The 12,773-nt window shown below is 37.0% G+C and overlaps 1 protein-coding gene across 4 annotated transcripts in view; it reads left to right on the top strand.

Moving 5' to 3' along the window:
- Window positions 1-12,773, top strand: part of SLC39A8 (solute carrier family 39 member 8) — a 29,459-nt gene that overhangs the window by 5,279 nt on the left and 11,407 nt on the right. For all 4 annotated transcript variants that reach the window (XR_003255591.1, XM_026078431.1, XM_026078429.1 and 1 more), the window contains 4 exons: window positions 2,003-2,171; window positions 9,124-9,293; window positions 9,834-9,956; window positions 11,126-11,293. Coding sequence is in view for 3 of the 4 variants with exons in the window: in XM_026078431.1 (XP_025934216.1) it covers window positions 2,003-2,171; window positions 9,124-9,293; window positions 9,834-9,956; window positions 11,126-11,293 (630 nt within the window). In the remaining variant the exon portion in view is untranslated. The remainder of the gene's footprint in view (window positions 1-2,002; window positions 2,172-9,123; window positions 9,294-9,833; window positions 9,957-11,125; window positions 11,294-12,773) is intronic.

Raw genomic sequence — 12,773 nt, 5'->3', positions numbered from 1 at the left:
CCCACTAGATTATATAGGGTGTCGTAATCGCATTTTTGTGAAATAATATTAATCCTAATATATTAGTATTTAAAATACTAGTCATCCATTTTATATTTCTCAGAACTAGTGGGTTACAGAACTAGCTTGTTTTTCTAAAGGCTGTTCAATGCAGGATTCCAGAAATGTCTCTGTGTGCCAGTAATACAAGAAGCACACTATAGGAGCTATTGCTTTAGACCACAACTGTCATCTCTTTGTTTCATGCTGGAAACATTTGTCACATAATTTGCATTATTTCATACTGCAGAGTTAACAGTAGAATGATTAGATGCAGAACCAATTTAGAAAACTCTGTAGAGTTCATGAATTAGGCTGTAACAGACTATTTCTCTCTACAATACTTCCATTGAGATTAAATGGAGCAACATGCTTTAAAATGAAAAACATTTTCTGTTAACAAGCTATGTTTATTTTAAATGTGAGACTGGAACATTAGCACTGACATTGAAAGATGAAAGTATATGTACATGGCTTGTAGACCTCAGTTCAGGAATTAAGTATATATTTGAATCTTCAAGCTCTGTTGGCTTCAACAGAACTTAGGCTTACATTTAAATTCAAACATGTTAGAGAAAGGACAAAAAAAATCCTGAATGTAATTTGGTTGAAGTCACTTGAATTGGTCTGAAGATTCTCTTCCTTCAAATTAAATGAGAAATAGTCACATTCAAATGATGTAAGGTGTTTCGCCTTTTGGACAACATGAGGAAAAGTATTTACTAATGGAAATGGAAGCAGCATTGCAGTAAATGACTTGCGGCTCTTTGGCTTATCTCTAAAAGGAATTTGATTTATAAGTAATCATCTTGATTTATTAGAGAAGAACTGTGGAATCTGAAGCTAGCAAAACTGAAAAGAGCAGAGAGTGACTATTTGTTTATATTTTGTTAAGGCTTCTAGTGTTCTACTTTTGGAACCACACTGAGGTTTGCTATAGGGAGTGTTATGTGCTAACTTAAGGTCTCATATAGAAAGAAAACACTTGACTTTAATTTTTGTCTTGAGACTCAGCCTTGGTATGTGGTTGTTTTACAGTCAGCACAGCAAAACATTTTCTTTTTCCCCCCAAAAAGAACTATTTTCTTATTGATCATTGTAGGAAATCATGAATGTGAATAAGCGGGAAGTGTTAGACAAAAGACTTAAGATAGTAGTAGTGTGGAATATTTCATGTAGAAATATGTGAGATATATACGTACACACACCCGCGTACGTACACACACACAGAGTTTGTCTTTTATCTTTTGGGATGAAAATAACTAAGAACAACCAGCCTTGCCCCAGCCTGATTTAGACTGCTAAGTACCTTTGTTTTTGACCCTAGGTACTATTGTGTCCTGTGCTAAGGGCAAAATGAAAATCTAAAGTAAGAGTTTGTCACATTGGAGTATGGCATGGTTTTGCAAAATAATGTTTGCTGTTAACAATTATTGCTATGAGGTTAATGAAAAATGTTGGATGTAGCTAACATTTGGGCCATTTTGAAACAGCTAATTTGAGGAGGTAAATATGAAGCAGAGGTGTGAAGTAAAGTGGTCACTTATGTGAATAAACAGTTGCTGAATTACCAATCATTTTCTCACATACTCTGTCACTGAGATTTTAAGTGTATCTGCCCTGTTCTTAAAATTAATTATTTTGTAACTACATGTGATTTTATTTATTGTGAAGCTATTTTTCCAAATATATAATGAGATTTAACTGGCCTAGTTTGTATGGCATAAGATTCTCAAATGTCAGTTTAAGACACATTTCATTGATTTGTGAACTTATCTTAAGATACTTTGAATTCCTTTCACTTCACATTAAGCAAACACGGTACTGTCAGGCCCAGCATACAAACTGTATATGCTTCCTTAAAGTTATTGAGTTATTTAAAATGAGTTAACTCATATTAAAATATGATTTTTTTCTTTTTTACATTAATGTATTAAGCTGACAAAATAAATTTTTGTTCCAGTGCTTGACTGGTGAGGAAATCTTTTCTCTGCATGGGTTACCGAACAACAGTCAAGTATCAAATTCAAGTTTCTCCACAATATGTCCTGCTGTTTTGCAACAGCTCATTTTTCACCCATGTGATCTTCAGGAAGACTTTGTGGATACATCTAAACCACAATCTTTACAAGGTTAGTTAATATAATTTCATAGTATCGGGATTAGAATGGGGTTTCCTTGGATGAATTGTGAGCATTTATCTATAGATAATAGGAATGTCTTTTGTTTAGGAGTGTATAATTGTAAAGTGGGAGCATAAAATTAACGTGGCTTTTCAGATGAATGGACTATCTAATCATATATCCTGTCTCTTGACAATGATCTATTTAAAATGCTTTAGAGAAAAGCAAAAGAACCCTCCAGGAGGATGTTATGGAATAATTTGCCCATAAAAGGAAGAGTCTTTCTGACCTGTTTTGCTGGATAGTGGTTTGTGCCCTGAGGCATAAAGACTCTCACTAATAGCTGGTTAATAGAACAAAGGATGGAAGTAGGTAAGGGAAGTCTTTGCAAGTGGTTTGCAGAGGAAAATCGGCCTTAGCAGGATATGCTTGCATCTGAGCATCTCAAGCTAAAATTACCAGAAGGCTACATTAGAGTGGAATTATTTGCAGATGGGATTCAGGGAAACAAGGGAGCCAGTGGACTGTTTTACTGAGGAAAATACTCGAATTTCTTCCAAACTCCCACTCTTGCCTTCATGTCCTCTTCCATGCTCCCCCATCTGCATGGAACATTTTCATTTAATCTTCTTTCCTGCTATTTTTCTCATTATTATTTCTGTATTTACTGTGCACAGAAATGTACAGTTCAGTAAAAATATAGGGTAGGAAAGAAACAGTTGGTTAATGAAATCACTTGCTGCAAATGTACAATAGCTTACTTATTGACTTTCTATTTCAAATTAATTCATGGTTCCAGGGACTCAACTGAAATAAATTTAAAAGTTGGGATGTCAGATGAGCTGAGGTCTACAATTTTACATTTCCGAATAGAAATTACATTACCTAAATAGTTTGGAAACTATGGCCTATAGTATTGGAAGGATCAAGGGCCTAGATGTATAACTGCTTTAGTAAGTAATTGCTGGATCTTATTCTTACCTTTCACCTTCTCTTTCTTGTCCGTTTGTGACTGCAGATAATTTTCACTGATGAATTCAGACCATTTAAGCATACAAGTTAGAGAAAAATTCCATGCTCTTATTGATGGCTGTTGAAATGCTGTTGGGTCGTAAAAGTTACCATAATAGTAATGAAGTAGAACATGTAGTGTTAAGCAGGAAGCAGTAGTAATTCATGCCACTCATGTACACTTTTTGGACCAAGTTCCTGTACTCTGCTGATGGAAGTCTTCAGTGCCTGTATAGCCATTGACTGTGTAGGTTTTAGAAAGAGAAAATTGTTTTCCCAGTCACTGTCGTTCATCTGCTCAGACCAAAGGCAGCTGTGTAAAGAAATGAGCTTCAATTTTGCATTAGATCAGATAATTAGTGCGCTGGACCAAATAGGCAGACATGGAAGTGTCAATATATTGGAATTCAGTTAGTTTTATATCACTCTAGTATTATATAACCTAGCATATAATAACACATCTAATATTACTAATTATGCACAATTCTCATTGCTCATGACATCTCAATCTCAAGCTTTTTTAAAGGTGCTTAATTAGAGTTGGAAGTACTCGCATCAGAAAATTTTGACCATCGTCTGTAGATATTGTCTGTATTTTGTTCAGAAAAGGTCTGCCCAGATAATTTATCAGAAGGCCCACATCTTCATCTGCTCTATTTCTTTTAACTCCAAGCTGGACTTAATACAGGAAGCTGAGCAGCAGCCCAGCATGTTATCTTGGTCTTGCATGCAGATGGAATATTCCGTGCTGATGTCCTGCAGGTTGAGTCTAAGCCAAAGCTAACTATGAGCTGTATTAAACAATAATGAAGACTTTATTTGGCTTGTTGTCCGGGTACAGACTAACATAGCCATGTTAGCTTCTATGTCAGACTGAGAGTCCTATTCTTGTCACTGTTAGCTTGAATAAAAGAATTAGTGGAAGGGCCATAGATTGCTTCTTTCTATTGTATATCTTATAACTGTTATTGGCTGAAAAAGCTATTGCCATTAGATGTAACAACCATTATGCTCTAGAGAAATATGCTATTAATTTCATGAGGCATTTGCCCATCTAATTGGCCTTGTTTGGATCCCTCCTTTCCTTTGTACGTAAAAACATGTGGATTGAACATATAAATTCAATTCTGGCCCTTCAGACACTATGGCTCACCCTCATTTAAAAAAATAATTATGAACACAGAATACTGGGCATTTGAAAATTTTATCGGCAAAAGGATTAAAAAGTTGTCTCTGGACCTTTTAGTAAGATTTAGATAGATTTTAGTTTTCTCTTTCCACTACAGGGATTTATTTCTTTTTAATTCTAACAGTTGTGGCCTGGATCTCTAAAATCACTATGTACCACTGTTGCTTTCTGTACCTTCAGTGACTTTTACTCTGTTTTTTTATTTTTGTTTTTCTTACTGTATCAAACTATAAACAGTAGTGCGTACTCTGTATACCTTACTCTTTTCTGCCTTGGTACCTACAAATTCTCAAACCTTTTTTAGGAAAAAGCTCACTTTGCTGAGTTGCTCTAGGACATTACTTGATTTTAAAATTGGAATGGAAGAAGCAAGCAATATGCAGAATTAGTTTAGAAATTTGTTTTAAAACCCTTCCTCTGATCCTTTGCACTCTTAATGCCCAACATTTCTTCTGATATCAAAAGAAGTTGTGTATGAATGGGATCCTGTATCAGGCTGGTGGTAGTATTTATTAGCAGAGGTACAACAGTGTTTTTTCATAACTTGTGAAATATTAGTATTAATAATATTATGATTAATATAATGTGGTAGTATTTATTAAGAACTATAGATGCTTCCTAAAACCTAGATATGCCTGTAAATAATTACAATTATATTTGATTAATCACTGAATCCACGGCATCAATTTACTGTGATTGTTTTAGACTTCTTACAAAATGTGAGGGCACATATGGTCAAGAAGACCATAACCTCTGCACAGAAGTGTAAGATCTGTCTTTCCTTTTTTTTTTTTAATTTTCTTGGTGGTGACTAAGTAGGTTGTTCATGGAAAGCTTGACCCATAGTTGACCTCTTAAGCTATTTAGACCATCCCTCCTATTTTTCTTTTATCCTGCCAGCTCAGGAGCAATGTCCAGCAGCCAGATAAGCCAGGCAGCCTTCTCCCTGCCCCTCCCTTGGTGCAGTGCAGGAAATCTGTGAGGCCCTAGTTAGGGTGTTTTAAACCATGAACTCATGAGTCTATGATACATAGTGGTACCTAGTTTGAAGGGAGATCCACAGAAAGGTCCACTAATGCAGAGGCATCCCTCTACTGATCCTTCCTCACCCCTTCACAAAACAAATCGGTATTTTGGCAGCACTGAGACCAGCTGCTTTCAATTACTGGCCCTGTGATGCAAAATCCTCTCTGCATGTTTCCAGCTGTGCTTATGTGAATTTTGTGCCCAGGGACTCCTACACGCTTAAGAATATCTTGACCTCCAAAATATGAATAGACAAGACATACAGAACAAATCAGTACAATAGGCTTTACGGAGCAGCTACTTGCAATAAAAAAAAATGTGTTGCGAAAACAGAGTAAAAGTTAAAAGGCAGCATACAACACATCCATTTTCCTTGGTGTTTGTATATCTAATACCTAACCTAGCTGACCTTAGGGACATGCTCATGCCCTTCGCTTTCTTGCTCCTCTGGAAGGTGTGGGGTATAGAGCTGCATTAAATAGCCAGTAAGGCCCGGTGGTATTCCTTCTGTCCAAGGCAAACAGAAATGTTTTCACACCCCAAATTCCTCTTCATCTCAGGATTAGGCTCATGAGGAACCTGCCTCAGGAAGGCCCAGAGCAGTGGTTCCCCTTTTTATGGAACAGTGCTGAGCAATGATGTTTGGAGAAGAATATCGTAATTGCTTTCCTGCTGTTTTGTGTTTTGGATTTCTCATGGCTGTGGGCATCTTGGAAGTCTCTTTGTTGGGGCCGCTTTTCTAGGGACAGAAAGAATAATGGTCATTGGCCAAAGCTGTCTGTGCCACCACCAGTCATTGGGGAAGAGACTTGTGTGTCCTAAGCAGAATGCTCCACTCTGATACATGAAGTCAGACTAGCCAACTAGCTGGGCTGTGTGGACTCAGGAAGAGTTTAGTCTGGAAGAAGTCTGACTAAATAAAACCACTTTTAAGAGAGTGGTGCATACATGACTGTGAAATACAGTGCCTAATACAGTAACTTTGGTACCATTGATTATCTCATAGTTTTTGCAGCTTATGGTGTTTTTCTTGAAGTACCACTTCCTGTAATTGTGTAATTATGGGATAACGTTTTTTTCTTTTTCTTTCCAATTATACTTCAGGTCCCTGTGAACTCAAAGAAAAGCATGTCACAAGGCCCAAGAGTACCTTCCTGGAGAATATATTAAAAAAATCTGAGATTTTTATTTCTTTAAAAATTTCATTAGCTTTAAATTAGGCTTACTGCAGGATTTGTGGAATGCCTTGGATAGATAATATTTAATTTATTCTTTCTTTTTTGTCTGCTGTTATTTGATCACTTATTTTAATTGTTCATCATTATTTACCCATTTGGGGTGAGTAAAATGGAAATAAAATATCAATATATAAAAATCCCAAGGGGTTTGGGCCATCCAGATCTGAGCTAGAATTTTAAAAATAAAACCCCATCTGCCTTTCCCTGCAATGTCTGGTAAAACAGGAAGGAGAAAGGCTTTTGCTTTTAAATTTTTCGTGAAGAAAGAGTGCAACATACAGTGGATTAGAATATGTCCCCAGTTGCAAACACAAGTCCTTTAGTACATTGAGATATCTACCATAGCATTAAGCATATCAATGATGGTAATTGTATGCTTTATAATACATATTTCAAGTTAAGTGTCCTGGTAAGTTTTTTATTCTGAACAAAGAGTACCAGCCTGAATGTTGATTCATTAGTAAAGCATCTACTGGGGTAATAAGTACTCTCAGAATTTGGCAATAATGTCTTCTTTTTTTATATTTGCTTTTAAATTCTGTTCTCCTAACCATTTTCATCTTCTAAAATAGTACATATACATTTATGAATTTATCCTGTTTGTCTTTTGTTGTAAAAAGTAGTTAGTACTAGCTTGTTTTTTTATTGCAATTTTTGAAATTTGTTCTAATTTCCTGTGTCTGCTTAAGTATTTAGTGTACTTTCCCAAATTACTTCACATGTGGTAAATGGGTTTTATATTTTTTTAACTCAGTTTAAAATGTGTGTTGTGCACAAAATAATGGTAGGTGTTGACTGCATGCTAAGCAGAAAGAGATTCTTGCTTTTGTAGTATTCCCTAATTGTGCAAACCACCATTTGTGGTTCATGATGGCACTGGGACCCCATTTGATTATCACAGACCTCTCACAAATATCTTTTCACAAAGATATTTACAAGCTTAATTGCCATTTATTTTAATAAGTGGGAAATAAATATACAGGAAATGAAGCTCCTATATAGTTTAGTGAATCTAGCCATAACTAGTCCTGTGCAATTTTCTTGCTCTCTCCTGCTCTCTCAAAAAAGACAAGTGAACATTTTAATTGGCATTGACTTACCTTTTGCACCTGTTTTAAATGTTTCTAATGCTTTCTGTTCTTGACATCCTGTAAAATCCTTTACATAGAAAAACTGTGACACTGTGCAAACAAAGTGTATTCATCCTGGCTGCAGGTCGGGAATTTGGTCTGGTGTGTTTGCTGCATTATGATGCAGGAAAATTGGGCTGTAGACCATGATCTGATCTGTTTGTATCTATTTCTGCTATGCAGAGAGGAATTTCTAGTAATTTCTCTATATACATATTGTAAAGCTTATAATGAGACCATTTTATTGATACAGCTTTCTGGATTACACCAAACTGTTCTCATGTGCCCAACATCATGTTGGCTTTGATTATTTGTGGATGATTTTATAGACAGACCCACTGTTTATGTAGATAATTCTGTGGCATTGCTTTAGGCAGTGTTGTAGATCTCTTCAGTGCAACCTTTCAGGATTTTCTGTATACTCACAAGGGCTTGAGATGTTACTGGGGGAAAAAAGTTGGCATGCATAGAGGCAAAACTTTCCGATGCTTATGAACAGCAAAAAAACCCTCATACACTATAATCCATACTCAAGAATACTCACGCATGGTTTTGTACAAGTCGTGGTGTCTGAACTCTGAAAATCTGAGGCTATCCTTATAATGCAAGGAGCTAAGCTATGGTCAACCCTGATGCATTTGCCAATTCTTAGAAAAGATTTTCCTCATTTTGTTCCTAAATAACTTTTGCATCTTTTTGAACCTAGCACCTCTTTCATATATACTTTCCTCTCTCTATCATATTAACCTGTAATATCAGCTATCTGCCATCCCACCTGTTAGATAAGCAGTGATAGGCAGTGTTTGCAGCAAGCAGACATACTTGAACAACTGGAGGAGGAGGGGAGTTAGGAACAGAAAGTTATCACCTCGTGATGATTTGTAGGAGTTGTCTTTATCAGGAAGAATTGTTGGGTGTAGTACAGCCAAGACAGCAGGCATTCTTTGTTGGAGTTCCGTAGTGGTAAATGATAGTTGGATCTAAACCTGGAACTAGTAAGAATTTGCATCGTGAATCTATGCTATAGATACGTTGACTGTTGGTCTAAGCTTTGGTTTAAACTCTTCACTGACTTTAGAAAGAGCTGATTTATACTAGCAGCTTTTAGGCTGTCCCAGTTATATACTAGCACGGCTTCAGTTTTTAACATGGTAGTCCCAGACAACATTTCTAGCATTTCATTTTCCTTCTGTCAGTGGATATTTATCTTAAATATCTGTGTATTTTAAGATTTTTCTATTTGTAAAGTCTAATTTCAGATGGGGAGCCATTCTTTTTTTCACAGTTCCATGAACTGTTAGAAAAATCACAAGCAGCGTGAAGTAGGGATTTTACTAAAATGTTTGTTTCTGCTTGTTCATCCACAGTTTGGGGTTTTGGGTTCCTGGCTGTGACTCTGATTAACCTGGCATCGCTTCTGGGATTGATTTTAACTCCCCTCTTAAAGAAGTCGTATTTCCCCAAGATTTTAACCTACTTTGTGGGCTTGGCCATTGGTACTCTCTTTTCTAATGCCATTTTCCAGCTCATTCCAGAGGTAAGCAAGGGGAATCATTATTTGTTTTCCATACTAATTTCTAAAGTGTATTAATTTTAGAGGCATGCTGCAGTGGTGCTCTCAGTGTGGTTGTAATCACCAAAGAGTTGCAGTTAGCCTTCAGTGCAGCTGGCCACCCTCACTTTCCTTCTGATTGGGTGAGCAGAGCTGTCAAGAACCATATGTAGTTGTAACATGAGAAGGGCTGAGGGCTATTCTGCCTCTAGATGGAGGCAAGGAGAGAAATGCATTGGGTAAGATTCTAGTGGACTTCAATGGGCTATAGGTTAGACCTCCTTGTTTTGCAATTAATTGATAGATTCTGCATGTAAAATTTACTATATTAAAACATGGTTGACATTGAATCCAAATTAAAAAAATCTAAGAGGGTCAGAATCTTTGATAATTTCAGGCTCATTGAAACTCATGGGTGGTAGGGAAACAGTCTGTATTTTAGAGGAGTGGGGGGTTGTTTGTTTGTTTTTTGGAAAGGTACTAAGATTATTGACTAACCTCCATTGCTTTTATCTTCACTGGTAGGCATTTGGGTTTGACCCCAAAGTAGATAACTACATTGAGAAAGCAGTTGCAGTGTTTGGTGGATTCTATATTCTCTTCTTTGTGGAAAGGATTCTTAAGGTGATATTGAAGATCTATAATCAGGTAACAAAGGGTGTTACTAACTGTATGAGCCTCATGTTAAAGTAGCTATTATATTTTCTGAAATATTGATAGCTTAATAAAATATAGGGATTTTTCTTTTTTGTTTTGTCTGAGGATTTCAGCCTTTCAGAAGTGTTCTGAAGTATCTGTTTAAAATCAATATGGAGAGTTTCACTTTTTTCAGGCAGTTACAAGCAGAGCTGGGAATAGAATCCAGACGTTGTGAGTGTGGTCTCCTGTTGCTGGCATATGATCTAGCTGCTCTCAAGGGCCAAGTCTTCATCCTACTAGCTAAACCTGTCAGGAAAAAGTGGAAATGTGTAAGAGCTGGAAAGAATGGAGTTCTGCCTCTGGAGCTCCCCCTTAGGCAGGAGAAATCAGTGTGACATACACACCTTCATATTCAATCTGTAAAGTGTAATTGGGCTGTGCTGGCAAGGCTTCAATCTCACATTTACCTCTATGTTTCCCCCATGCTCTGGTACTCAGATCTGCTTTAGTGACACTGCAGTTGCCCATATTGCATCAGGCTTGGCTTTCTACCCATGTGTCAGAGTACTTGTTTTCAGTGCGCTCACATGAGTGAGACTGATTTGTCTCAGAGAAGGACTTCAGACTTTGTTTCTGGTCCTCTCTGCTCCTGTCTTGTCAAGAAAACTGTCCTCTGTTCCTCCCCTTCCTCACTTAGGGTCCCCCAAGCATTTGCTGATATTGAAGATTACGAAGATCAATTTTCCCTTGTTTGTAACAACTACACCGAAAAGAAGAGAAAAAAAGAAAGTAATGGATTTGTTTCCCTTTATTTTTTGGGACAGTTGACAAAGAGGCAAATGAGCTCCATTTGACAATCATATTACATTATGAATAACTAGCAAATGTTGTTTGGATCACTCGTGGTCAGACATTCAGGTGTAAGAATGAAAAATCCACACATATATTCTGATTAACTAAAAGTAAGAGATAAGTTAAGAAAAGTTAGAGATAAGTTAGGGAGTTACATAAGTTTGGATTTCAGTCTCCATGGACTGCTTATTTAAACATTTACAAAGTGTAGAAAGCACAGCAGTATGACTACGATGCCACCTGCTTTTTTTTTTTATCTGTATTTTCTTATGCTTGTTATCTTGCTTTTGTTTAATTAGCTGCCTACTTATCTATTTTTCACTTAGACTGGCCACAATGACTTTGAAAATGGTGAACAGAATCATCCTCAGGATAAGACTAGTCCACCCAAACCCCCAGCATCCAGCAATGGGGTGACGTGTTATGCAAATTCAGCTGTCATAGAGAGCAATGGAAATCTTGGTTTTGACAGCATTAGTGTGGTCTCAGCACAGGTATGAAAATTGTGTCTGTTTCTTCTTATTTATTTTATTCCTGATAATTACTTAAGTATGTCCAGGGGGGGACTTAATGTCAACTTCTATTACTTTTGCCAGGTTTTTGTGAACCCTTAGCTTGTAATTCACTTGAGCCTTATGAAAAAATGGGGGTTTTGGGCAAAAGCTGAATGATGCATTCAGTTGGTAGCCACCAAAAAGAGCTAGTGTATATCAGTGTCAGGATGGGTAGGACATAGGTAAATATCTAATCAGTTAATTTAGTTAATTATGATTTGATATTTTTGTTTTGTTTAAAGAATGATAGCACATTCTAGATGTTGCATGATTCATACTGTGTTCCTGTCAACATGAAACCATAAGTCTGGGAACCTGGTTCTTCTGAAACAACAATTAATGATGGAAACTGATACAGTAACTGTTGTACAGTACACTGTGAGTACTGCTTGTGCTAGTCCAGTATATTTGGATACACTGGGATTCATGGAGGTAATATGCTGAGACAGGAACTGTTCCTCCTGGTTTTAAGTGTTCTTTTCTTCTAAATTTATTCTCTGTATTTGCTTGTTTTCATACTATGTATATGACCTCCTTCTGCCTGAAAAGAAAATGGAAGGAGACAGTTGATATGCTTCTCAACTCTCTTCTCCCTGTACAGAGAAGAACAGTACTGCCTCTTATTTAAAAAAGAGAAAATCGCATAAAAACAGCTGTCTGATGGCAAAGGTAGACTTTTCAAAGTAGAGCTTTCTGTTCTACCACCCATGCTCTTCACTCAGTAGGTTGTTTGGGGTGGGGGGGGGTTCAGTGAGAAGCAGTGGAGGAAGCAGGAGGAAGGCCCCAAGAGCAACTGGGAGAGAATCTGTGGGAGAGAATCTGTCAGTTCTGCATTGACCATTGCAGGCTCGCAAAGCAATTGATGCACACAGTTTAAAGTACCAAAATTTTATTTTCAGAACTGTCATGCAGCATGGCAGATACTGTGGGATACTGGGCATTTTAAAGACATGTTTAGTAATTAAAATTGTATGGGCACTAAAAGGGAAATAATATTATGAGAGTTCCTAAAATTTTGAGGTCAGTTCTGATCAACAGTGGTTCTGCTGGTACCACAGTGGCAGCTTGTGGATAGAATGAGCTATGGTATGAGCTTAATAAAAACTTAGGTAACTTTCTGGATCCCAGCTGTATAAATCAGAGTTTCACGGCAGAACTTTTGGTGGTACTCCTACCTTGCTGTTCTCTGGAAGCGTGCCGGTGGAGTTGCATATGACCCTATTGATTCTTACTGTTTTCTTAACTGTAGGGAGCTGTGAACATCCTCTTACATGCATATTTTTTCTTAGGATGATGAGCTTCAACAACACAATTAATGTTAGAAATGGCAGCTATTTTTTTCGTTTGAATTTGCTAGCAAATAGTGCAGCGTAAAAGTGGTTATCTTAAAATATAAAATAACTTTTCTATCTGCTCTCTG

Source organism: Apteryx rowi, unplaced genomic scaffold, assembly GCF_003343035.1.
Source record: "Apteryx rowi isolate R43461 unplaced genomic scaffold, aptRow1 scaffold_48, whole genome shotgun sequence".
In the NCBI taxonomy this organism is placed as follows: Eukaryota; Metazoa; Chordata; class Aves; order Apterygiformes; family Apterygidae; genus Apteryx; species Apteryx rowi.
This window is presented reverse-complemented; position numbering and strand designations above follow the sequence as displayed.